This window comes from Halichoerus grypus, chromosome 9 (genome assembly GCF_964656455.1).
Source record: "Halichoerus grypus chromosome 9, mHalGry1.hap1.1, whole genome shotgun sequence".
In the NCBI taxonomy this organism is placed as follows: Eukaryota; Metazoa; Chordata; class Mammalia; order Carnivora; family Phocidae; genus Halichoerus; species Halichoerus grypus.
Genome location: NC_135720.1, coordinates 73,824,387 through 73,851,525, shown reverse-complemented (window position 1 = coordinate 73,851,525; position 27,139 = coordinate 73,824,387). Strand labels below are relative to the sequence as shown.

The 27,139-nt window shown below is 36.9% G+C and overlaps 1 protein-coding gene across 2 annotated transcripts in view; it reads right to left on the bottom strand.

The window, feature by feature from the left end:
- The window catches only part of ME1 (malic enzyme 1), a 201,590-nt gene that overhangs the window by 88,047 nt on the left and 86,404 nt on the right, over positions 1-27,139 (bottom strand). For both annotated transcript variants that reach the window (XM_036101022.2, XM_036101021.2), the window contains exon 6: positions 10,760-10,863. In XM_036101022.2, coding sequence (XP_035956915.1) covers positions 10,760-10,863 — 104 coding nt within the window. The remainder of the gene's footprint in view (positions 1-10,759; positions 10,864-27,139) is intronic.

The following is a 27,139-nucleotide window of genomic DNA, read 5'->3' as shown; positions in this document are numbered from 1 at the left end:
ATACTCAATGGCAAAAAGCTGAAAGCTTTTCCTCTTAAGACCAGGGACAAGATAAGGATGCCCACTCTCACCACTTACACTCAACATAGTATTGGAAAGTTCTAGCCACAGCAATCAGACAAGAAAAAAACTAAAAGGCATACAAATTGGAAAGGAATGAAGTAAAACCATCTCTATTTGTAGATGCCATAATACTATATGCAGAAAACTATAAAGTCTTCACCAAAAAACTGTTGTAGGATACAAAACTGTTATAGGATATAAAACTGATATACAGAAATCTATGGTGCTTATATACAATACTAACAAACTACCAGAGGAGAAATTAAGAAAACAATCTCATTTAAAATTGCATCTTAAAAAATCCAGTAATAAATTTAACCAAGGAAATGCAAGACCTGTACATTGAAGACTATAAGACACTGATGAAAGAAACTGAAGAAGAAGGGGGGAAAAAACTAAATTGAAGAAGACACAAATAAATTGAAAGATATTCCATGCTCATGAACGGGAAGAAATAATTTTCTACTCTGAAAACTATAGAACACTTATGAAAGAAATTGAGTAAGTACACAAAGAAATGGAAGAACATTCCATGCTCATTGATAGCAAGAACAAATATTGTTAAAATGTCTATACTACCCAAAGCAGTCTAAACATTTAATGCAATCCCTATCAAAATGATACCAGTATTTTGCACAGAGCTGGAGCAAACAATTCTAAAATTTGTATGGAACAAGAAAAGACCCTGAATAGCCAAAGTAATGTTGACAAAGAAAACCAAAGCTGGAGACATCACAATTCTGGACTTCAAGCTGTATTACAAAGCTGTAATCATCAAAACAGTATGGTACTGGTACAAAAACAGACACACAGATCAATGGAACAGAATAGAGAACCCAGAAATGGACCCTCAACTCTATGGTCAACTAATCTTCAGGAAAGCAGGAAAGAATATCCAATGAAAAAGGTTATCTCTTCAACAAACGGTGTTGGGAAAATTGGACAGCCACATGCAGAAGAATAAAACTGGACCACTTCCTTACACCATACACAAAAATAAATTCAAAATGGATGAAGGACCTAAATGTGAGAAAGGAAGCCATGAAAATCCTAGAGGAAAACACAGGCAGCAACCTCTGTGATCCTGGCCACAGCAACTTCTTGCTAGACATGTCTCCAGAGGCAAGGGAAACAAAAGCAAAAATGAACTATTGGGACTTCATCAAGATAAAAAACTTTTGCACAGCAAAGGAAACAATCAGCAAAACTAAAAGGCAACCTATGGAATGGGAGAAGATAGTTGCAAATGACATATCAGATAAAGGGCTAGTATCTAAGATCTATAAAGAACTCATCAAACTCAACACCCAAAGAACAAAAAATCCAGTCAAAAAATGGGCAAAAGACATGAACAGACATTTCTCTAAAGAAGACATCCAAATGGTTGACAGACATGAAAAAAAAGCTCAACATTACTTGGCATCAGGGAAATACAAATCAAAACCACCATGAGATACCACCTCACACCAGTCAGAATGGTTAAAATTAACAACTCAGGAATCAACAGATGTTGGCGAGGATGCAGAGAAAGGGGAACCCTCTTACACTGTTGGTGGGAATGCAAGCTGGTGCAGCTACTCTGGAAAACAGTATGGAGGTTCCTCAAAAAGTTAAAAATAGAATTACCCTATGATCTGGCAATTGCACTGCTAGGTATTTATCCAGAGGATACAAAAATAGTGATTCGAAGGGGCACATGCCCCACAGTGTTTATAACAGCAATGTCCACAATTACCAAAATATGGAAAGAGCCCAGATGTCCACTGACAGATGAATAGATAAAGAAGATGTAGTATATATACATAATGGAATATTACTCAGCCATCAAAAGGAATGAAATCTTGCCATTTGCAACAACGTGGATGAACTAGAGTGTATTATGCTAAGTGAAAAAAGTCAGAGAAAGACAAATACCATATTTCACTCACATGTGGAATTTAAGAAATAAAATGTCCATAATACCCAAGGCAATTTACAGACTCAATGCAACCCCTATTAAAATTCCAATGGCATCTATCAAAGAACTAAAACAAATAATTCTAAAATTTGTTTAGAACCACAAGAAATCCCAAATAAGCAAAGCAATCTTGAGAAATAACAACAATGCTGGAGGTATCACATGCCCTGATTTCAAACTATACTAAAATCTGGTACTGGCATAAAAACTGACATATAGATCAATAGAACAGAATCAAGAGCCCAGAAATAAATGCACACTTATACAGACAATTTATGGCAAAGGAACGAAGAATATAAAATAAAGCATAGTCTCTTCAATCAGGGGTGCTGGGAAGACTAGACAGCCACGTGCCAAAAAAAAAAAAAAAAAGAAAGAAAAGAAATGAAACTAGAACACTATTACATAAAATACATAAAAATTAACTCAAAATGGATGAAAGACTTGAATGTAAGACCTGAAACTATAAAATTCCTAGAAGACATAGGCAGTAAACCTCTTGACAATGGTCTTAGAAATCTGTTTCTGGATCTGACTCCAAAGGTAAGGGAAACAAAAGTCAAAATAAATAATTGGGATTATATCAAACTAAAAAGCTTCTGCACAGTGAAAGAAACCACCATAAAAACAAAAAGTCAACCTACTGAATGAGAGAAGAAATTTGCAAATCATAAATCTGATAAGAGATTAATATCCAAAATAAACAAAGAATTCATACAGTCCACAATAAAAAAAACTCAAACAACCTGATTAAGAAATAGGCAGAAGATCTGAATCGACATTTTTCCAAAGATGACATACAGATGGCAAACAGATACATGAAAAGATGTTCAAAAATCACTAATCATCTGGGAAATGCAAATCAAAACCACAATGAGATATCACCTCACACCTGTTAGAATGACTATCACCAAAAAAAATGACAAGTCTTGGAGAAGATGTGGAAAACGGGGAATGTAAATTGCTGCAGCCACTATGGAAAAGAGTATAGATTCCTCAAAAAATTAAGAATACATCTACGATATGATCTAGCTATTCCACTTATGGATATTTATCCAAAGAATATGAAAACACTAATTTGAAAAGATATATTTACTCCTGTGATCACTGCACATTATTTATAATAGCCAAGATACGGAAGCAACCCAAGTGCCCATTGACAGATGAATGGATAAAGAAGATGTGGTGTATGTACACAATGGAATATTACTCAGCTGTAAAAAGAATGAGATCTTGCCATCTGTGAGAACATGGATGGACCTAGAGAGTATTAGGCTAAATGAAATAAGTCAGACAGAGAAAGACAAGTATCATCATGATTTCACTTATATGTGAGCCTAAAAAGTACAACAAACAAAAACAAAAAAAGCAGAAACAGACTCATACACACACAGAACAAACTGGTAGTTGCCAAGAGGAGAAGGGAGTGGAGGGATGGGCAAAATGGGGAAGGAGAATGAGAGATACAGGCTTCCAGTTATGGAATGAGTATGTCGCAGGGATGAAAGGTACAGCATAAGCAATACAGTTGATAGTAGTGTAACAGTGTATGGTGACAGATGGTAACTACACTCGTGATGAGCATAGCATAACATACAGAGTTGCTGAAACACTATGTCGTACACCTGAAACCAATGTAACAGTGTGAGTCAACTATGCTTCAATTTTTAAAAAATTGAACACATAACCAAAACAATAGCAACAACAAAAACAGAAACATCTCATAAATACAGAGAACAAACTGGTGGTTGCCAGACAAGAGTGGGGTAAGGGGATGGGTGAAATAGGTAAAGGGGATTAAGAGGTAGGAACTTCCAGTTATAAGATAAATAAGTCACAGGGATGAAAAGCACAGCATTGAAAAAACAGTCAGTAAAATTATAATAACGTTGTATGGTGACAGATGGTGACTACACTTACCGTGGTGAGAACTGTGTAATATATAGAATTGTTGAATCACTGTGTTGTCCATCTGAAACTCAAAAATGTTAAAAATAGAACTCCCTCTGATCCAGTAATTGCACTATTGTGTATTTACCCAAAAATACACAAACACTAATTCAAAGGGATACATGAACCCCTATATTTATTGCAGCATTATTTATAATAGCCAAACTATGGGGGCACCTGGGTGGCACAGTGGGTTAAGCATCTGACTCTTGGTTTCATCTCAGGTCAAAATCTCATGGTCGTTAGATCGAGACTTCTGTTGGGCTCTGCACTTGGCACAGAGTCTGCTTAAGATTCTCTCCCTCTCCCTCTGCTCCTTCCACTCGTGTGTTCTCTCTCTCTCTCTAAAATAAATAAATCTTTAAAAATATATAGCCAAATTATGGAAGCAGCCCAAGTGTCTATCGACTGATAAATGGATAAAGATGTTGTATCTGTATCCACAGAATATTATTCAGCCACAAAAAAGAATGAAATCCTGCCATTTGCAACTACATGAATGGAGCTAGAGAGTATAATGTTATGTGAAATAAGTCAGTCAGAGAAAGACAAATGTGTGGAATTTAAGAAACAAAACAAATGAGCAAAGGGAATAAAAAAGAGAGAAAGAGACAAACCAAGAAACAGACACTGAACTATAGAACAAACTGATGGTTAACCAGAGGGGAGGTGGGTGGGGGGATGAGGGAAATAGGTGACGGGGATTAAAGAGTGCACTTATCACAATGAGTACTGAGTTATGTATAGAATTGTTGAACCACTACAATGCACACCTGAAACTAAGAGAACACTGTATGTTAAACATACTGGAATTAAAATTTTAAAAACTTATTAAAAAAATGAAACTAACATAACATTGTATCTCAACTATATTTCAATAATAAAAAAAAATGAAAAAATTTCAAAAAAAAAAAAAAGATGAATGACTACATGAGGTCCCTAAGGAAGTGAGGATAAATAGTAAAGAGAAGAGATTTGAGCTCCAGACCTGAAGCACTCTGAAGTGTAGCGGTTTGGGGGATGAGAATAAATAAGGTGAGGAAAGTGTGTTGGAGCAATCATGGAGGTAGAAGGAAACCAAGGAGAGGGGCCTATTCTGGAAAATCACGTAATAAAAATGCTCAGTGAGCCTATTTGGGCATAAAATTCATTCCTTATTTAGGATTATTTTCTTTTTTTCTTTTCTTAGGATTATTTTCTTAACCTATATTCTCAGATGTAGAATTACTAGGCCCAATTGATAAAACTGTTGAAAAGGCAAGTTCCAGGAAAACAGACCCATAGTATTCCACTAGAGTGCTAATTAAAATCCAGGCTAATTAATTAGTACTTTCTGAATTCAGTTTTTCCATTATTTGTTAATTTACCTAACTATAATCAAAGAGTTCATGTTAATTTTCAACAAAAGCATCATGACCGAAAAAGTATCAGGATTTTGGCAATAAACTTCATAAAACAGACAACTATATCAATTAATAAAGTAAACAGAAGAAAAGTAAAATCTGTGCTCAAAAAAAGAGATAACTATAACATCCATCTGATTTACATAAACTGTCACCTATTATTCTTAGACAGCAATTTGTTTCCTTTGTTACATTTATACGATTTCATTGTTTCATTTGATTATTTGCTTGTTTACTTGTTATCTGTCTCCTCTAGTAAAGAATAAGCTATATGAAAGGGATTATTTTTGTCTTATACGTCCCTGTATCCCCAGCACTAAACACAGTGCCTGACTTTGCAAATAAAAATGAATCAAAACAATAAGAAAGAAAAACTAGGTCGTTTGACAAGACATTTGTACTAGAGAAATCTAGATCCTGTTAAGGCACAGGTAGCTAGGGCAACTCAATGGTTTGCTCCAATGGCCAATTTTTCTAACCCAAAAATATTCTGCAGAGGCTAGCATTTGTCTGTCATATGGCTTGATAACAGAATATCAGACATGGTCTATTCAACAGATTCCAAGACACGCCATAATTACAACCTTGAAACCTTTTTTCTGCTCAATTTTTATCTTGATCTAAATGTCCTTGTGCTGACCACTGTGACATAGCACTCAGATCCTCCACTGCTGTCCCAGGGACGATGTCAGCTGCAGAGAGTACTATACCACAGGTCATGCTCTTTTCCCAGGGTGACCCACATCTAATGACTAAACAATTCAGGACTATAAAGGCTTGGCCATCCCAGCCTAACTGGGGACAACTCTGAAAAGCTACTGTTGCACCAAAGTTCCCCATGGGGTGAGTGGAAGGTGTCACTGTGCCTGCATCCCTCTGCCCATACCTGCCTCCTTTGTACCCCTTCGATAGGGGTTGATCTCTAGGACATGTCTTAGAAACCTCTTGAACACTAAAGTTTGGTTCAGAAATCTGCCTCTCAGGTAACCTCATCTGTGACAATTAGCACTGGCAGTGGTCTGAGAAATCCAGTGACAAGATGGGGCTTTGGAGCTGTATCACTCGCTGCCTGATTGGTGACGTGGACCCTGTTACTGGTGGCAGGTGGAGCAGAGAGAATGCCCGGCACAGCGGGGCAGTCCAACTGTTCAAACTCTCACCATAGGAGGATTAGATAGTATATCCACAGAAGGGAACACTTCAGCTGGAATGACGTGTGAGGTGTTTGAGAAATATGGGAGATATATTAACTATAAGGACAAGAGGAAAAGATCACAAAAAGCTGAGGACAAGCAATCACCAATGTAAAAAGCAGAGGACCTCCCAAGTAGATACAAAAATGCTCTCAGATCCTATAGCTCCTGGGCAGAGAGAGCTAATCACCAGAAACAGGGAGTAATCATCACAGTATTCAGAAAGTCCAAAACTTCAGCAAGGTAGATCTGCTAAGTCAGGATCCTGATTGGATCCTGACACACGAGATACCTGGTTTGATGCCTCCCAAAATCTTGAATTCCCAGATTCCCTAAAACTTCCTGAATCCACAAAAATGGTCTGCCCTTTCTCTCTTGGGAATCATGTACACAGAAGCTTCTCCCTCAAACAACATGTACCTCCCTTACCTCCATCTACTACCTTCACCTCCTCTCCAGACCCTGAGGCCCATAACGAGGGTTATGTCACAATATAACCCACCTAGGACATACTAGGCCTAACAAAGGAAGAAAGGGGCTATTCCACAAAGGAACTGCGAGATCTAGCTGGTTTATATTAGCTAGAAGAGTATATATGAGATTAATTTCTGGGGGTTTTTGCTCAAAGGGGTTGGAATTTAACTATTAGATAAGAAAAAGCTTATTGATTTGAGGTGCTCTCCTGAGATACAGGATTTACAACCAGTAAGAATCTCAGATGGTATAAACTCACTGCTAGGGTGGTTCCTGGAAACATGGAGAAAGTAATGGCTCATATTAAATGTTGTTGAAATGCCAGAAATGCTGTGGCAGATGGCAGAAGAGGGGATCACAAGGCTCTGAGAGTACATTCTAGAATGCAAGTGCTTTGTAAGGCCAGAAAACCCATCAGATATTGTGAAGGCCCGGGAATCACACCATTTACCACAGCCATAAGGAAGATGCCAGCGAGAAGAATCCACATTAGCAAGTTTTGTGGTGGTTCTCTTGCGAAGGCCAGAACTGACAGAAGGAAAGGCTGTTCTAGAACTAGGCTCATTGATAGAAATGGGGATGATAGGTCCAGGTGAGGATCAGAAGCCATGAAAAGCTAGACGGGCCTAACTATCCTAAGAGTGGCAAGCCTGGGGTTAGTGGGGGACTGACCCACAGAGAATTATTGAGATAATTAAAAGAATACAGCATCCCTAGATGCAAAACAGACAGCTGACAAGGCTATAGTCAATGTGTACAATCAAAATAAATCAAAGATGAATGAAGAAATCTGAGGGAAGTTGCCCCAATGAAGTCAATATCTTTTTCAGCTTCCATGCCTCAGCTAATTTTTGGACTCAGAACCCTCTAACGTAAGAGGCCTAGAATCCAGAAGGAAAGATCTTGCAATACCATGGTAAGAATAGAGGGTAATAATTCCCTCAATCCTTCTCCAGTGGGACCTATAGCTCTTTATTCAGGTAACTGTGCTCTGGGGGGCAGGGAATACCCAAACATTTCAAGGGCACAGAGTTGACAGTCATACCAGAAGACCAAAAGCATCTATATGCCATCACCCTCCTCGTTAGAGTAAAGGCATTTGGAAGTCAGTAATAAATGGAGTCTTGGCCAAGGTCTAGCTCATAATGGGTCCATTCATTAGGACCACAGACTGGCTTGGTGATTTTCTCAGTCCCCAAATGTATAATCAGAATAGACTAACATGATTAGTAAGTCCCACAACACCCATATCAAGTCCTTGGCCTATGAAGTAAAGAGTATAATTATGAAAAAAAGTCAAGAGGAAGAATTTGAAACTGCCCCACCCAACACTGAGAATGTAGTAAGTAAAAAACCAATATAGTATCGGGGGGGTGGAGATTGGCAGAAATTAGTGTCCCCTTAAGTATCTAACTGGCACACAGGGATGATTCTAATGAAGTTATCCAAGGCTGTTGGTTCCACGGTGAAGCTCGACTTCTCCCTTTATCCACTCCCATTACCCACTTTATCCTTCTCCCTTTATCCACTCCTTCTGTCCCCTCCCTTCCAAAGGGGTTCATTCCAAGGGCACACTCCTTAATCAACTCCATCTTAGAATGTGATTCCTGAGTAGCTCAACTTGCAACAGTCATTTTTCACCTTGAATTTAGGTTACATTTTCTTTTTAAATAATCTTGGGCTTATCTTTAGGACCACTTCCCAATTTAATTGGGTAGTGCTGGTGTCGCTTCTAGAAAACTTTTCCCAAAGCAGCAGCATGCTAGAAACTATTTTTGAAAAGTCTTTGTGATTCTTCTCTGGGAAGAGTCTATGGCATAACTCCTGATCTATAGGTGCTCTCTGCATTTAAAATTATTGACTTTTGTCAATCCTCATTTCTTTATCAAAGATCTTAGGTAATCCTTCAATTCACCATTTTTTTTAAAAAAGCTTTTCTGACTCTATATTGACACAGAGCATTCAAAATTAGCTCAAATCTCATTTTCTGAGCAAAGCTTCTCATCAATTCCAAATGGAATTATTTCTATTTTCATTTCATCAGCACTTAAGTATATAGGCCATATAAACTATGTTCATAAACTTGTTTAACAGTTTCTTTCTAAGTATACTGAAGTTGTATATATAAAGATAGTCTCTACTTACACAGACAATAAAAACAAATAATTAAAGAGGGCACATACTGCATGGAGCACTGGGTGTTATACGCAAACAATGAATCATGGAACACTACATCAAAAACTAATGATGTAATGTATGGTGATTAACATAATAAAAAAAAATAAAAACAAATATGATAAGAATTGCATTTCCTTTTTCTTTTACATAGCATCACAATGTTCTCTACATAATCTCCTGATTAATGTTACTATCTAAAGAGTTACGGGTAATTTCAAAACATTACATTATATATGAGAAACTACTAGACATTAACTGTACTATGCAATCTTGAGCTTAAACTGTACAGTTCCTCAACTATTTCTATGATTAAGTACAGCTTAACCAAATAAGTTAATAATTACAATAAATAAATCAGGCCCATGTTTTTAAAAAGTAGCCCATACTAACTGGCAAATATACCCTGCCCTGAAACTTTAGGCAATGAGAGGTTCAATATATTCTAAATATTGTGCAAGCTGATGAAAGCACTTTCTGCTGTTGCATACAACTTTTTAAAATTAAACCTTATAATTAAAAAACCCTGAACTATGTCTCTAGTTACAGCTGGTTCTAGTGATGAGTTTATTTCTATGAAAAACCAAGGCAGCATATAGGTTTTAAAATAGTCCATGGTTTTTGTGGCTGTATAGTAACCAATGGGATGGCTGTCTCATTAGTGTGACAAAATTCCCTCAGAATACATTACTAAATTATGGTGGGAGTCTCTTTGCTGAAAGAAAAAAAAATTGGAAAACTTTATAGTAGCACTTGGCCCACAATTAAATGTTACCTAAATTAAGTGTAATAGAGTACTGCATTTTAACCAAATAGTAGACATTTAATCAGAGACTCACGAACTGTGATTGGATGTCCTGGTTCTTAAACACCATTCTGGACTTGTGGATTATACTAACTCACATTCAGTCCCCACTTCCTACCACAAAAGGGTCAAATATACCCACAAAGATGACTGGAGATCACATTTTATTAGCAGCCAGAAACAAAATACAGACTGCCAATCATAAAATGGCTTACTTGGGTAATTTGGTCAGTGACCACTGCCTCAGTCACCATAATCATGCATTTCAATAACCACACGATCTAAAGATTTTCATAAAAGTATCTTCAGGGATAGCAACAAAGACAACCTTTTTTGAGATAGATGCATGACTTTATCATTTGGTCACTAATAAAGACAGTATGTGTGTATGCATTTCATACAAATAATTTCTCTTTTTTTTTTAAGTTTTTAAAAATTTATTTATTTGACAGAGACACAGCGAGAGAGGAAACACAAGCAGGGGGAGTGGGAGAGGGAGAAGCGGGCTTCCTGCAAGCAGGGAGTCCAATGCGGGGCTCGATCCCAGGACCCTGGGATCATGACCTGAGCCGAAGGCAGACGCTTAATGACTGAGCCACCCAGGCGCCCCTATACAAATCATTTCTAATTACTAAACATACTACACCAAAGTTGGATACCTTTATAGTTCATTATGTTAGGTTATTTTTAAATTTTTGAAATTCAATTCAAATATAGATAAAATAAAGATTATACATACTTGGAAGAAACTGCCTCCATGAATTCATCCAAAAAATCATCATATTCAGGACCTCTCACTCTTCTCTGCCGTAGCCCAATGTACAATGGATCTTTGAGTAAATCCTATTAAAAAAAAGTTACCACAGATATAGAAGTAATGATAGGATGTCATTCACACTTTCTGAGCTCAGTTTCCTCATCTATAGAACGAGAGAAATGGAAATAAAATCTTTCCATACTGAGTGAGAATTAACCTACAGTATTATTTTGTATCACACAGAATATGTCTATAGTATTTATATGTCAAATAAGAAAAAGAATTATTAAACATTAAAACATTCTGCCTTATTTGGGGGAAATAAAAGGAATTAAAATCTTTCAGTGGTGCTAATTAGAGAAGTTCAATTCTTATTTTACAAGCAAAGTTTATCACATAGAAAAGTAATATTGAGTTTTGAAATATTATATTAGTTTAAGAAATGGAAAGATACCAATTCTTTTCTTAGATTTGTTTCTGAAGGCAAAATCTTCAACAAACATTTTGATTATATCTTTAATATATTAACTGGTGATGTTAAAAATAAATTTTTAGCCTTAACTAAAGGTTTCTTAAACTTTTTAAGCTTTACAAAGCTTAAGTTTTTTCTAAAACTTGACAACATTACTCTGTTCAAGTTTTAGTATATGTAATACTGTTTTTTATGAGACCATTTTCATCAAGGTATAATTTATATACTATAAAATACATATATAACAAAAGCTCCCAGTAAACTAGGAATAGAAATGAACTTCCTCAACCCAACAGAGGGCATCTGTGAAAAACCCACAGCTAACAACATATTTCATTCACAGTGAAAGACTGAATGCTATTCCCCTTAGACTGGAAACAAGACAAGAATATCAACTCTTTTTTTTTAAGATTTCATTTATTTGTCAGAGAGAGAGAGAGCGCAAAAGCATGGGGAGGGCAGGCAGAGGGTGAAGCAGGATCCCCACTGAGCAAACAGCCCAATGCAGGACTCAATCCCAGGACCCTGGGATCATGACCTGAGCTGAAGGCAGACGCTTAACCAACTGAGCCACCCAGGCATCCCAAGGATATCTACTCTTGCTACTTCTATTCAACACTATACTGGCGACCCTAGCCATTACAATAAGGCAAGAAAAACAAATATAGGAATACAGATTAGAAGGAAGAAAGTAAACTTTTTATTTGTATATGCATGATCATGTACATGGAAAATATTTAAAAATCTACACACAAAATAACCCACTAGAAAAAATATGTGAATTTAACACAATAGTAGGTTCTAAGATTAACACATACAAATCAACTATATCTCTACATACTAGCAATGAACAGGTGAAAATGAAATAAAACACACAACTCCATTTATAATACCATTCCAAAATATAAAATTCATAGGGACATATTTCACAAAATATGTGTAAGCCTTATACATTGGAAACTACAAAATATTGCTGAAAGAGATTTAAAAGGACACACTGTTTTTGTGGGCTGGAAAAAAAGTTCGTAATCTATGTCATGTAATAGTGAAAAAATGGACCAAACTGTTATTTTCAGTGACCTCAAAAGACAATGTACCTAAAGAACTTATGAATCTGGTGGAAGAGATATCCGGGCAGAATGCCTAATGTGTAAGTTGGCTTCTCATAGCTGTATGATAAAGTTAAAACAGGGATGAGATAGAGAAGTAAAGTCTAGCCTGTGAGCAAAAACTAAAGAGAATATAGAGGGCACAGGACTTGCTTGTAAAAGATTTCCAAAGTAAAAGAAGGCCTACAATCAAAGACCAAGTGTGTGGCTGGAACACCTTTTGTGAAAAACTAATTTAAAGTGGAGCCCAACAGATCACCATGGCTAGCTAAAAAGAGCTGGTTCTGCAGCACACTGACACGCCAGTCAATATAGGGAGGTCTGTTTTGAAAAGAATTATGAGTAAGTCCTTTCTCTAACAGGGTAGACACTGGTCTGATACATAGCCTAAAAAATATTTAAGGGTACTGCACTATTGAGATGATTTGGGACAGAGACACGTCAAAATGAACATTCTACTCTGGGCCCCCAACTTTCCACAGGCAGAAAGCAGACAGAGAAAGCTATTCAGTGGCAGCACCACCATGTCTTATGGAAAAGGAAAGATATCTCAAAGGACGGAGCCAAGAGCTCAGAGAGCAGATCCAAAAGCCTAAAAGAACAACGAACTATAGAACCACTCTAAGGAAACAGAACTAGGCCCCATTCAAAAAATATCCCCTGACCCAGGGAAGGTGGCCTGGCAACTTGAGTCCGGGGGCAATTCAGAATTGCCATGAACCACTGAGGGCAATATGATGCCCAGTCCTCCCATTTTGAATTGAAGTGTGGATTATGGTTATTCTGTCCCTGCCTCACCACTGAACAGCGACAAGGAGCCACACCAAGGAGCAGAACACAAGAAGCTTCATTTGCATCTAGAACTTATTTAGATGACAGGACCCTGAACTTTGGGCCTGCTGTTGTTAGTGGGATGAAACTTCTGGGAACCTAGGATGGAGATGTGCATATTTTACATGTGGAATGTGAACAATTTGTGAAGGATGAGAATCTAGATGGAGAAGGGCTGTGCCAAGCATCCTGGCCTTCCTAGCCATCCCAGTGAATCCTAAACATTAATAAAACAGTGATTGTTTTAAGTCACTAAATTTGGAGGTGGTTTGTTATGGATAAATGATGTTTTTGCAGGTGTTGTGATGTCAAAAGGTTAAACCATTTGAATGATCTGAGTTGGGATTTGCTTAAAGCCAAAAGAAATTATAGCCCAGTTCATACGTATTGTCGTAGTATAATTATTAACAGCATCCTCTTTCAGTGTGTTTGGCCAATAGATTCTGTGGTCATCCAACTTATACTGCACAACAATGAGTTAAGGCTTTCCAGCTAGCTGTAAGTTAACATATTTAATCATATAAATGTATTTCAGATAAAATGTAAAATCTGAAACAGTGCTGCTGTAAAGCCCAGCTATTTTGTGAGGCCTAAAATCTTTAAGCAGTCTACTGGCAGGCTTCTGAATGGCTGAGGTGGAAGCACCAATGAGCTACTAGTGGCTGCCAGAATTAAAATACTTTCTCCATGTCTGGAATATATTTGGACTTCTAAAATGTGAATTAGAGAAAGAACACAATTGAGAAAAGATGCTATGGGTTTTGCCTTTTCTCTCATTCTTTCCCATGCTAATAATTAAAGTATAATTCATAAAGAAGTCTGACTACAGTGAAGAGTCAATTAGGAAGACTTATGAATACTTTATCTCGTTATCTTTGAATTAAATCAGGAAGTGATAAAATTCTTCCAGTCATAATGTCCCTGCCAAAGTTACTGTTTTTTAAAAATTTCATGATAATTAAGGCTTGAATAATGAGTGCATGCTTGGAAATCTGACTGACCAAAAAAATTAGTATCTATAAAAAGCAATTTAACAAGATTACCCAGTTTTGATAATGGCTCCACAGACCAAATAGCCTGGCACAGAAGTGATATTAACTCATTGGATTAAAAACTTCTTGTGGCCAAGAGTAAACACTTAAGAGATCTTTGTTGGAGAATAAATGAAAGACTTGAAATTAAGCAAGCACTTAAAAAAGGTTAGGCTTCCTTTAGCAAGAAGGGTCATATACAATACATGTGGTGTCACCAAAGACTTGGAAGCATGAAAGAAGGGAAGAGTAGGGGAAAAATAGTAAAAGACAAAATATATAGGAATAGAAGAGAGTTCCAAAACGGAGATAAGGAGGGAATACACTGGTGAAGGTAATTACTTACTCATTAGAAATATCTCAATTCTAGAAACTTGGAAATTTTTATTTGAAGTATTCATTTATTTAATGTTAATAGAAATCATTATCAACTCTCACCTGGTTCTAGTTTCTTACATTCCTACCTTTCCAATCTGGAGTTTGAGAATTAAAAAATATTTTCTTAAGAATGAAAAAAATCATTTATTTTTCATTCCTAAATAGACGGTGTGTGTTTAGGGTTGCCAGGTATCCTATATATGTGGACATGTCCTGAATTTCATGATTTTTATCCTGTGTCCTATATCGACTTTGTCAGAACACCCTAAATATTCTGTATTCAGCTTTTTTTCAATAAATTACAAAAATTTAGTAGTCAGAAAAAATATTTTTTTAATATTTTAGGGTCTTCTTTATCATTAAAAAAGCAATATTGCCTATCAGAAAATTTCAGAGGACTGAAAAGTAAAATTAAAAACAAAGAATACCAATAATCTCTACCCACCATTAGCATCTTGATGCATATTCTTCTAGGTCCTTTTCCCTATGTCTATGCATGTAGAATACTATCTCTCTAAATGTGTGACAATATCATAGACTGTTTTATAACCCCTTTACACAGAGGAATATATTATGAAAAGTTTTCATGTCACTAGATGAACATTTTATTTTTTTTTATTTTTTATTTTTTTAAAGATTTTATTTATTTATTTGACAGAGAGAGACACAGTGAGAGAAGGAACACAAGCAGGGGGAGTGGGAGAAGGAGAAGCAGGCTTCCCGCTGAGCAGGGAGCCCGACGTGGGGCTCGATCCCAGGACCCTGGGATCACGACCTGAGCCGAAGGCAGACGCTTAACGACTGAGCCACCCAGGCGCCCCTGACTAGATGAACATTTTAAAAGCTTGCAAACTGTATTGAAACTCTGCCCTCCTAGAGAGGATGAACAAATTAATCTCTTAACCCAGTGACATCTAAGTACAGATCTTCCTGAACTTACAATAGAATTACATCCCAATAAGCCCATCATAAATTGAAAATATCTTAAGTAAAAAATGCATTGAATACACCTAACCTACTGAACATCATAGTTTAGTCCAGCCTCCCTTAAATGTGCTCAGAACACTTATATTAGGCTACACTTGGGCACAATCATCGCAAAAAGCCTACTTTATAATAATGTGCTGGATATCTCATGTAATTTCTTGAATACTACACTGAACAACAGAATGATTGTCTGGGCACAGAATGGTTGTAAGTGTATTGGCTGTTTAACCTCATGAACACATGGCTGACTAGGAGCTGCGGCTCGCTGCCTCTGGCCAGCATCACAAGAGAGAGATCATACCACATACCACAGCCTGGAAAAAGATCATAATTCAAAATCTGAAGTATGGTTTCTACTGAATGCATATAGCTTTGGCACCGTTGTGAAGTCCAAAAATCCTAAGTCAGACCATCATAAGTCAGGAACTGTCTGTGTATCTATTTTGTTGCAGCATCGGGTAAAAGTATTATCTTTCCATATATATGTGTATATGTATATGAAATACACACATAAATATATAATATACAAATATTAAATATATAAAAATATATATATTTGCATATATAAAATGTTGTCAAGTAGCATTCATTTTTATTTCTCTTCTAACACTGTTGAATACTTTTTATAAGTTTATTGACCATTTTTATTTCTTCATTTGTAAATTATCTGTGCCCATATGCCCTTAGGCAATTTTTATATTTCACATTTGACTTTTCTTATTGCCTTGAAAGTGTTCTCTGAATATTAAGAACATTATTGTGCTCGCTTCGGCAGCACATATACTGAATATTAAGAACATTATTAATGTTTATCTGCCATAATGTTATGAATATTCCCCACTTTAGCATTTATTTTAAAAATTTTATTTATAATATACAGATAATCATCTTCTTTGTTGCCATTTACTCATTTTCATATGAAAAAATCAGGTTCTGTAAAGAATATATAATTTTGGCTGTTTTGCTGGCTCATATAATCAATACAATTATGGAAACTAACTGCCAGGGTACCTGGGTGGCTTAGTCTGTTAAGCGTCTGACCCTTGGTTTCGCTTCAGGTCATGGTCTTGCAGTCCTGGGTTCAAGCCCCGTGTCAGGCTCTGCACTCCGTGCGGAGTCTGCCTCAGACTCTCTCTACCTCTCCCTTCCATTCACTCTCTCTCTCTCTCTCTCTCTCTCTCTCTCTCTTAAATAAATAAATAAATAAATAAATAAAAGGAAACTAGCTGCCAACATTTAGCCAAGCGTCTGAGGCATAAATTTTTAAATATTGCATAAAAGCAATACTTTAAATGTCAGCATGCATATGAGCTGGCATGAATCTTAAAAAGTGGTAGAAATAAAAATGATTAAAATCTGACTGTGATTCAGTTAAGTCTGGAACAGGGCCCAGGATTTTGCATTCTTAACACAAACCCCTGGTAATTCTGAAGTGGTTGGTTCATAGAACATATACTGAGAACCACTAATTTCAAATTTATATTATTAAGTTAAAATAAAAGTATTCTACTTCCCAAAAGGTTCCTGTCTCAGGTAAATATCTTGTCTATTTTAGTTTATATAATGAGTATTCCTAAAATATACCACAAATTTCAAGGACTTCCTGATAGTTTCAGTGCATATAAAGCCAAACTGAAGAAAGGCCCCACCTCGTTCCCAAGACATTGGTGTAGTATCTCAAAAAACAAAGAAATTCTTGATACAATTACATTATCATCTAATTTAGAGAGGGTGAGATAAAAAGAGACAGCAAAGAGAAGCCCATGGCACTACAAACTGAAAGCGTGGAAACTGAGGGACCTTCTTCTCTCCTCTGGCTTTATGTAATGATTAGTGCTCATTCCAGTGCAGGACCACTTGTCTGAAATGACAAGCAATTCCATACTATGAAAGGAAAAAGACAGCAAAGAAGGAGAGTGGAGGGACAAATGATGACATTCTGGCTGGGACTCTGTGGTAGGCAGAATAATGACTTCCCCCATCCTTAGACCCTGTAAATATGTTACCTTATGTGGCAAAAGAGACTGGAGATGTGATTAAGGGTGAGTCCTTGAGAGTGAAAAATCTTTCCTGGCTGTCCTCAGAGAAAGAGCTGTGATGACAGAAGCAGAGCCAGAAAGATACTACATCCCTGGCTTGAAAATGGAAAAAGGGCACCATGAACCAAGGAACAGAGGAGGTAGTCTCCAGAAGCTAGAAAAGACAGGCTATGAAATACAGCCCTGTGGACACCTTTGATGATTTTAGCCTTATGAGACTTGTGTCAGACTTGTGACCTATAGAACTATAACGTTAATATATTTGTGTTGTTTAAAGCCACTGAGTTTGTAATAACTTTTTATGGTAGCAAGAGAAAACTAAAACAGGCCACATTTTAGTGCCAACACTAGCTTCTGACATAGGGCAGCTACATGTGACAGAAAGTCTATTAGGTTTTTCTTTCCTTTCCGTTTCTCTCCATCATAGCCAGTTCATGCCAAATATGAAGAGTACTTTCTGGAACACAAGGGTGAACTTTCTAAATGGGAGGAGGCTTCAACTTTGTGACTTCAAGTTCCAGCAAGGATTCTAGATCTAGAAACACTGTATACATGAACTAAAGGCCAGACTAAACATAAAACCAGAATCAGAAATCTGAGACCTGGAGCAATGATTTAATAAATGAAGAAAACAACTGTCCATGCCCTCTTGAAGACTAACCAAATGTTATGCGCCAAACTGTGTCCTCACCAAAATCGTATGTTGAAGTCCTAACTCCCAAAACATCAGAATATGACTATATTTGGAAACAGAGTCTTTAAAGAGGTAATTAACTTAAATGAGGTCATTAGGCTGGGTCCTAATCAAATATAACTAGTGTTCTTATAAGAAAAAATTAGCACACAGATACACACAGAGGAAAGATCATATGAAGACACTAGACAAAAACCAGACGAAGAAAAGCCAAGGAGAGAGACCTTAGAAGAAATTAACCCTGTTACACCTTGATCTTGGATATCTACCCTCCAGAACTGTGAGAAAATAGATTTCTATTGGTGCACCATCCAGTCTATAGTACTGCTATGGCAGCCCTAGAAAACTAAGACACCATGTAATACATGAAGCAGTCTTCAAAACCTAATAAAATCTAGACCAGCATGTAGGGGACACAAGGAACATCTACTCACATCTTTAGTCAAATAGCAAACTTTGATATTTGTCACTTATAAAAGGAAAAGAGACAAATAATAAACATAATTACTATGAAAAGATTTTGTAACAATGATTTAAAAAGAAACTGATATGCTCTTTTTTTTTTTTAAGATTTTATTTATTTATTTTACAGAGAGAGAGAGCCAGAGAGCACAAGTGGAGGGACTGGGGAGAAGCAGGCTCCCCACTGAGCAGGGAGCCTGATGCAAGGCTCGATCCCAGCACCCTGGGATCGTGACCTGAGCTGAAGGCAGACACTTAACCATCTGAGCCACCCAGGAGCCCCAACATGGTATGCTCTTAAAAGATAATTGAAGAAAATTTACTTCAGGTAACAGAAGTAAACTGTATATAGCTACAGTTTCACAAGTAACATAAAGAAAATGTTAACTGTGAAATAACAAATGAAAGATAATATGGAAACACAAACATCCTACCTAAATGAATGCTTTACTTTATTAACCTAAAGAATAAGAGTATTTTTTAGCCAACCACTTTAATGGTTTGTTTTCATTGTCTCTGGCTTTTTTTTTTTTAAGATTTTAAGAATCTCTATACTCAATGTGGGACTTGAGCTTACAACCCCATGATCAAGAGCCACACGCTCTACTGACTGAGCCAGCCAGGCGCCCAATCAGTGTTTTTATTCTTTAAACATCCTTTAGGTGAAAGCTGCAGAGATTAAAGAAGTCAGGCCAAGTGTGAGTTTACAGCAAGTGAAGAATGTCCTATCAATTGGCTCCTCATTTCTTTCCTGTTTTCATTACTACTCAACATAGGTATTTATGATAAAAGAGGAAAGTGTTTATAAAAAAGGTATCTAGTTCTCATTAAACTTTGCTAGAGTACTCTGGATAAGAAAATAAGTGGTGTTATCAATTTGTTTTTATATTTTTACGATAAGGTGTAAAATTGGACAGAGATTCACAAAAGAGATGAGATTAAAAGTTTTTACAACAGGTAGAAAAAAAGTTTTTACCACAGGAATGTTTCTACTGAAAGCAGCTTTCCACATGTGAAACTGGAACATAAAGCAGCAACATAAAAACTCCATTACATTTTACACTTAGTCATATTTTAGTGAATTAAATTTTCTATGTCTTTTCAGTAAACCAGCAGTACAAAATAAAAAGAATAAAGTATCAGAATGAATTAAATAAGAATATTAAGAGTTAACAACTCCTCTCACTCTAAATATTTTTCTATTCTCCCTTACGTATTAACTAAGAGCTATAAACATAAAAATTTAGGTTAGATTGCTTATAAGTTAGGATGTTACTAACAGCGGCGCCTCGGTGGCTATCATTAAGCGTCTGCCTTCGGCTCAGGTCATGATCTCAGGGTCCTGGGACTGAGCCCCGCATCGGACTCCCTGCTCAGCAGGAAGCCTGCTTCTCCCTCTCCCACTCCCCCTGCTTCTGTTCCCTCTCTCGCTGTGCCTCTGTCAAATAAATAAATAAAATCTTAAAAAAAAAAAAAAAAGAATGTTACTAACATATTTTGAACACCAATAGCTCACAGGAGAAAAAGAAAGTCATGTGTTGGCAATTCCAGACTTCAAGCTCTATTACAAAGCTGTCATCATCAAGACAGTATGGTACTGGCACAAAAACAGACACATAGATCAATGGAACAGAATAGAGAGCCCAGAAATGGACCCTCAACTCTATGGCCAACTAATCTTCGACAAAGCAGGAAAGAATGTCCAATGGAAAAAAGGCAGTCTCTTCAACAAATGGTGTTGGGAAAATTGGACAGCCACTTGCAGAAGAATGAAACTGGACCATTTCCTTACACCACACACAAAAATAGACTGAAAATGGTTGAAAGACCTCAATGTGAGACAGGAGTCAATCAAAATCCTTGAGGAGAACATAGGCAGCAACCTCTTCGACCTCAGCCACACCAACTTCTTCCTAGAAACATCGCCAAAGGCAAGGGAAGCAAGGGTAAAAATGAACTATTGGGACTTCATTAAGATAAAAAGCTTTTGCACAGCAAAAGAAACAGTCAACAAAACCAAAAGACAACCGATAGAATGGGAGAAGATATTTGCAAATGACATATCAGATAAAGGGCTAGTATCCAAAATCTATAAAGAACTTATCAAACTTAACACCCAAAAGAACAAATGATACAATCAAGAAATGGGCAGAAGACATGAACAGACATTTTTCCAAAAAAGACATCAAATGGCCAACAGACACATGAAAAAGTGCTCAACATTGCTCGGCATCAGGGAAATCCAAATCAAAACCTCAATGAGATACCACCTCACACCAGTCAGAATGGCTGAAATTAACAAGTCAGGAAATGATAGATGTTGGTGGGGATGTGGAGAAAGGGGAACCCTCCTACACTGTTGGTGGGAATGCAAGCTGGTGTAGCCACTCTGGAAAACAGTATGGAGGTTCCTCAAACAGTTGAAAACAGAGCTACCTTACAACCCAGCAATTGCACTACTGGGTATTTACCCCAAAGATACAAATGTAAGGATCCGAAGGGGTACGTGCACCCTGATGTTTATAGCAGCAATGTCCACAATAGCCAAAATGTGGAAAGAGCCAAGATGTCCATCGACAGATGAATGGATAAAGAAGATGTGGTATATATATACAACGGAATATTATGCAGCCATCAAAAGGAATGAAATCTTGCCATTTGCAACAACGTGGATGGAACTGCAGGGTATTATGCTGAGCGAAATAAGTCAATCAGAGAAAGACATGTATCATATGATCTCACTGATATGAGGAATTCTTAATCTCAGGAAACAAACTGAGGGTTGCTGGAGTGGTGAGGGGTGAGAGGGATGGGGTGCCTGGGTGATAGACATTGGGGAGGGTATGTGTTATGGTAAGCACTGTGAATTATGTTAAGACTGTTGAATCACAGACCTGTACCTCTGAAACAAATAATACATTATATGTTAAAAAAAAAAAAGAAGATAGTAGGAAGGGAGAAATGAAGGGGGGGAAATCAGTGGGGGAGACGAACCATGAGAGACTATGGACTCTGAGAAACAAACTGATGGTTCTAGAGGGGAGGGGGGTGGGGAGATGGGTTAGCCTGGTGATGGGTATTAAAGAGGGCACGTACTGCATGGAGCACTGGGTGTTATACGCAAACAATGAATCATGGAACACTACGTCAATGTTCCATGTTCCAGTGTTCCAACTACAACTAATGATGTAATGCATGGTGATTAACATAACATAATAAAAGAAAAAAAAAGAAATCAAGAAAAAAAAAGAAAGTCATGTGTTGGATCATTTCTATCTCTTCGAAGCAACAGAAAAGTTAATTTAGAATCTAAATGGCTTCTATTCTTCCTGAAATGTAAATGCTTTATTGTTAATAGAATACAGTTGATATGTCTGTCCCAAAAGTGAATAAAATTATGAGAAAGAAGGAAAAGACAAAAATATATTCTGCTTTATAAATCCAACATACCTCTATTAGTTCTTGGGAAAGACAAGGCAGATGTGTACTTAAAAAAAAAAAATCATTCTTCTAATGAACCAAATGAAATGTACTATTTCTTTGCTTAGAAATTTTGAACACCATATAACATTAGCAGAATAAACTACTGTTGCTATTGCAAATGAAACAATTTTTGTAAATTAGTTATTACAAATACCTAGGAAAGCTTTTGAATTTTTAAAATTTATTTTGTAAGCAATCACATTACTGAGGGCTCTAATTTGGTCAGGATAATCTTTACTTGATTTTCTTGGGTTTCATCAATAAACTTATTACCTATAAATAATGATAACTGGGTCTTTCCAGTCAGTCAACTACCCCATTTGTTTTTCTTGTCTTACTGCAAAGGCTAGCACTTTCTGAACAATCAAAGAGAATAGTGATAACAAGTGTCTTGATAATTCTTTAAAATAATGCCTCTAGGGGCGCCTGGGTGGTGTAGTCAGCTAAACATCCGACTCTTGGTTTCGGCTCAGGTCACGATCTCAGGGTCGTGGGACCAAGCCCTGTTTCAGGCTCTGCACTCAGCGTGGAGTCTGCTTAAAAGATTCTCTTTCCCTCTTGGTCTGCCCCTCCCCCCGCCCCACATGCGTACTCCCGCTCTCTCTCAAATAAATAAATTTTTTAAAAACAATAAAAGAATGCCTCCATCACCATTAATTATGATGTTGCTAATGGTTTGAGTAGTTTTTGATATTAAAAGTATGCTGCAAGATTCAGTCTGCCAGTATTTTATGAAGAATTTTTGCTTCTACATCTATATTCATATAAGCTAACATTTACCAAGTGCTTACAAAATGCCAATCACAATCATAAACACTCTAAGAGCATTAAATTTTGACAACTCTGTAAGGTAGGTACTCATTTTACATGAGGAAACTAAGGCACAGAAGAGCTAAGTAACTTTTTCAAGATTACACACCTATTATGTGGTAAAGGTAGGAACATGGGTAAACATGAGACAAATTAGCAGTTTCTTATTATGTGCTATTTTTTTTTTTTTACCAGGTTTGGATATCAAGCTTATGTTCTTTTCATAAAATAAAATGTGAAGCTGTGAATTTTAATATGCTCTGGAACATTTTATAGAGTACAGGAGCTACAATTCCTTAAAAGCTTGAATGATCAAATTCATAATCTTATAGGAGTTTAAAACTGAATTCTATTTAATTTAACAATAAAATTTAGACCTATTTTCCCTTTTGTGTGTTTGTCTCTTATATTTCTGTCTAATGCTTGCATAAATCTGGTGACTGTTTCACGAGCATTCAACCATTTTGGATAGAGCCTGATCATTTTACCTAACAGCCTAGGAGCCCCAACTAATTGTCACAAGGTGGAGGCTAGCCATGCCAGAAAAACTAACCATGTGACCCAGGGTGAGGGGCTTTGGTTCAAATGTAATCAGTCAGACTGGTACCTGAGTTCACATGCACAATCAATCAATCAATCATGCCTAGATCATGAAGCCCAATAGAAACTCTGAACAGTGGGGGTACATATCAACCCCACACATTAACACCACAGGGTAACTTGCCCCTGACTCCACAGAGAGGAAAATAGAAGCTTCACCCTTGGAACCCTCTGAGACTCTCCCCTATGCCTCTCTTCCTTTTGCTGATTTTAATCTGTATCCTGTCCCTATAATGCACCATAACTGTGATTATAATAGCTTTCATTGAGATCTGTGAGTCCTTTTAGTGAATTATCAAGCCTGAGAATCACCTTTGGGGAATCTCCCCGCCAAACTTGCAGTTGGTGTCAGAAGTAGACAGATGTGGGGACTTTGTAGTCTGGCTAACTCCACATACAACTAAGTTATCTTTTTAAAAGGAACAAATAATTTACTCTTTTTAAAATATGAACTCTAGCTGATCACATATTAATATACATTTTCACCATTACTAAATATGATTTATAGAAAAATGGGAGTTATAAGCAGATAACAGTAATATAGAGACTAACAATATATTATAACTAGCAGAGAAATGGTTTGCTGACTGTCCCTAATGGTTTGCCAAATGTCCTTATCTAAGCATTTAATATATTTTGAAACTAGTTACACATGTATCTCCTTTTCTAGCTTCAGAACATCTTGCTGGCAAGATCTTAAATTATTAACTCTCTTATTACCTAGGTTTTGCTTAGGCCTTAACAGATAGTAAGTGCTCCATATTTGTCTAATTCAAGTGAATCTATATAATGGAATTTGAAGAGTTTTGGAAAGGTCTCTCAAGCTAAAAAGATATTCTCAGTGACCTGTCAAAGAGTTAAAATTCTACTATTCATTTTTTCCCTAATATCTCCAAAAGTCCACTAGCAATAAGTAAAAAATCTCTAGAAATAACACATAGCATTTTAATAACAGATTCATTTAAATTATCAGATTATTTTCTAATTTAGTAACTTGAAAATCTTTCAAATGTAGTAAGCACCAGGCCATGTTTAATGAGAGAAGGGCAAAAGAAAGCAAGATCTACAGCAAAGCAAAGTAAGAAATTTGATGAAGGATCAGTGGATATGGATTCTGTAGGCTGAGGGGGGTAGGACACTGGACAGAAATGGAATAACATAAAAGCACTGGATGCCAAAAGAGGAAAGCAATACTAGGAATACTAGCAGATAATGTGAGAAAACTCAAGACAACTGGCCAATTTGACAATTTTAAGACCTATTTTCATGAAATAAAGTATTTCTTATAACTAAAACTATCTATCAGTGCAAGAATCCTAGTGTTATGGTGTAATCATTAGTGCATAACTTTATGTCCACATTACACTGACATCTCAGTAAAAGACCCAAGTTTAGGGGTGCCTGGCTGGCTTAGTCAGTGGAGCATGTAACTCTTGATCTCAGGGTTGTGGGTTGGAACTCCACACTGGGTGCGGAGATTACTTTAAAAAATAATAAAATCTTTAAAAAACAAAACAAAAACCCAAATTTAAAACTGAATTCTTAACATCTTTGCATGCCTTTCTCATCACTCCTCACTCCTCTTCATCTCTCCCTAAAATTCTTAAGATGTTTACAGATTTTGTAATTTTAAAGATTTTATTTATTTACTTATTTGAGAGAGAGAGAGAGCGCACAAGCAAAAGAACATGAGTAGGGAGAGTGGCAGAGGGAGAGGGAGGAGCAGACTCCCCACTAGCGGGGAGCCCCATGCGGGGCTTAATCCTGGAACTCCAGGATCATGACCTGAGCCAAAGGCAGATGCTTAAGTGACTGAGCCACCAGGCACCCCCAGATTTTGTAATTTTAAACTTTATTTGATGTCACTGTCATTTACCACAGAAGAATGTTTTTTAAATATGTGAAAAAATAAAGAGGAAATCTTAATGTTCAATGTATATACATAATTTTTGGGTGACTGTTCTAAGAGGTCAGCTTTGATAATTTCTAAGTCATTTCTATTAGTATTGAAAAAGAAAATATTGGATAAGCAGTGTGCTTTTATCAAAATGTTTCCTTTATAAAGGTTAAATGAGCACTCACATATATAGGAAATCAAGTATTATAACTTTCTTTATTAATGAATATCAAAACTGTTCAAGTTAATATTATACTATTAATGGGTCAATTGCTTTAGAAGGGAACCAAAGACTATAAAAACTACATATTCTACCTTTAATTTCTGTATCTATCACCATAACTGAACCTAAATATTAGCAATAAAGGATGAGCAAAAATATGTACTGATATACAACTTTAAGATTCTAAAATACTGATGCAGGAATGAGAAACAATAAATTCCAAATCATCAGGGGCATCTGAGTGGCTTAGTCGGTGAGGCATCCAACTCTTGATTTGGGTTCAGGTCAGGATCCCAGGGTCCTGGGATCGAGTCCTGTGTCCAGCTCCCCGCTCAGCAGGGAGTCTGCTTGTTTCCCTCTCCCTTTGCCCCTCCCCCAGAGCTCTCTCTAAAATAAATAAACCTTTAAAAATATATAAAAAATAAAAAATACATCAGATAAAGGGCTAGTACCCAAAATCTATAAAGAACTTATCAAACTCAACACCCAAAGAATAATCCAATCAAGAAATGGGCAGAAGACATGAACAGATATTTCTGCAAAGAAGACATCCAAATGTCCAACAGACACATGTAAAAGTGCTCAATATCACTCGGCATCAGGGAAATCCAAATCAAAACCTCAATGAGATACCACCTCACACCAGTCAGAATGGCTAAAATTAACAAGTCAGGAAACAACAGATGTTGGCAAAGACGCGGAGAAAGGCGAGGATGCAGAGAAAGGATCCTACACTGTTGGTGGGAATGCAAGCTGGTGCAGCCACTCTGGAAAACAGTATGGAGGTTCCTCAAAAAGTTGAAAATAGAGCTACCTTACGACCCAGCAATTGCACTACTGGGTATTTACTCCAAAGATAAAAATGTAGTGATCCAGGGGCACCTGGGTGGCTCAGTCGTTAAGCGTCTGCCTTCGGCTCAGGTCATGATCTCAGGGTCCTGGGATTGAGCCCCACATCGGGCTCCCTGCTCAGCGGGAAGCCTGTTTCTCCCTCTCCCACTCCCCCTGCTTGTGTTCCCTCTCTCGCTGTGTCTCTCTCTGTCAAATAAATAAAAAATCTTTAAAAAAAAAAAAAAAAGTAGTGATCCAAAGGGGCATGTGCACTCTAATGTTTATAGCAGCAATGTCCACAATAGCCAAACTATGGAAAGAGCCTAGATGTCCATCAACAGATGAATGGATAAAGAAGATGTGGTGTATATATATACACAATGGAATATTATGCAGCCATCAAAAAAATGAAATCTTGCCATTTGCAATGACGTGGATGGAACTAGAGGGTGTTATGCTAAGCAAAATAAGTCAATCAGAGAAAGACAATTATCATATGATCTCACTGATATGAG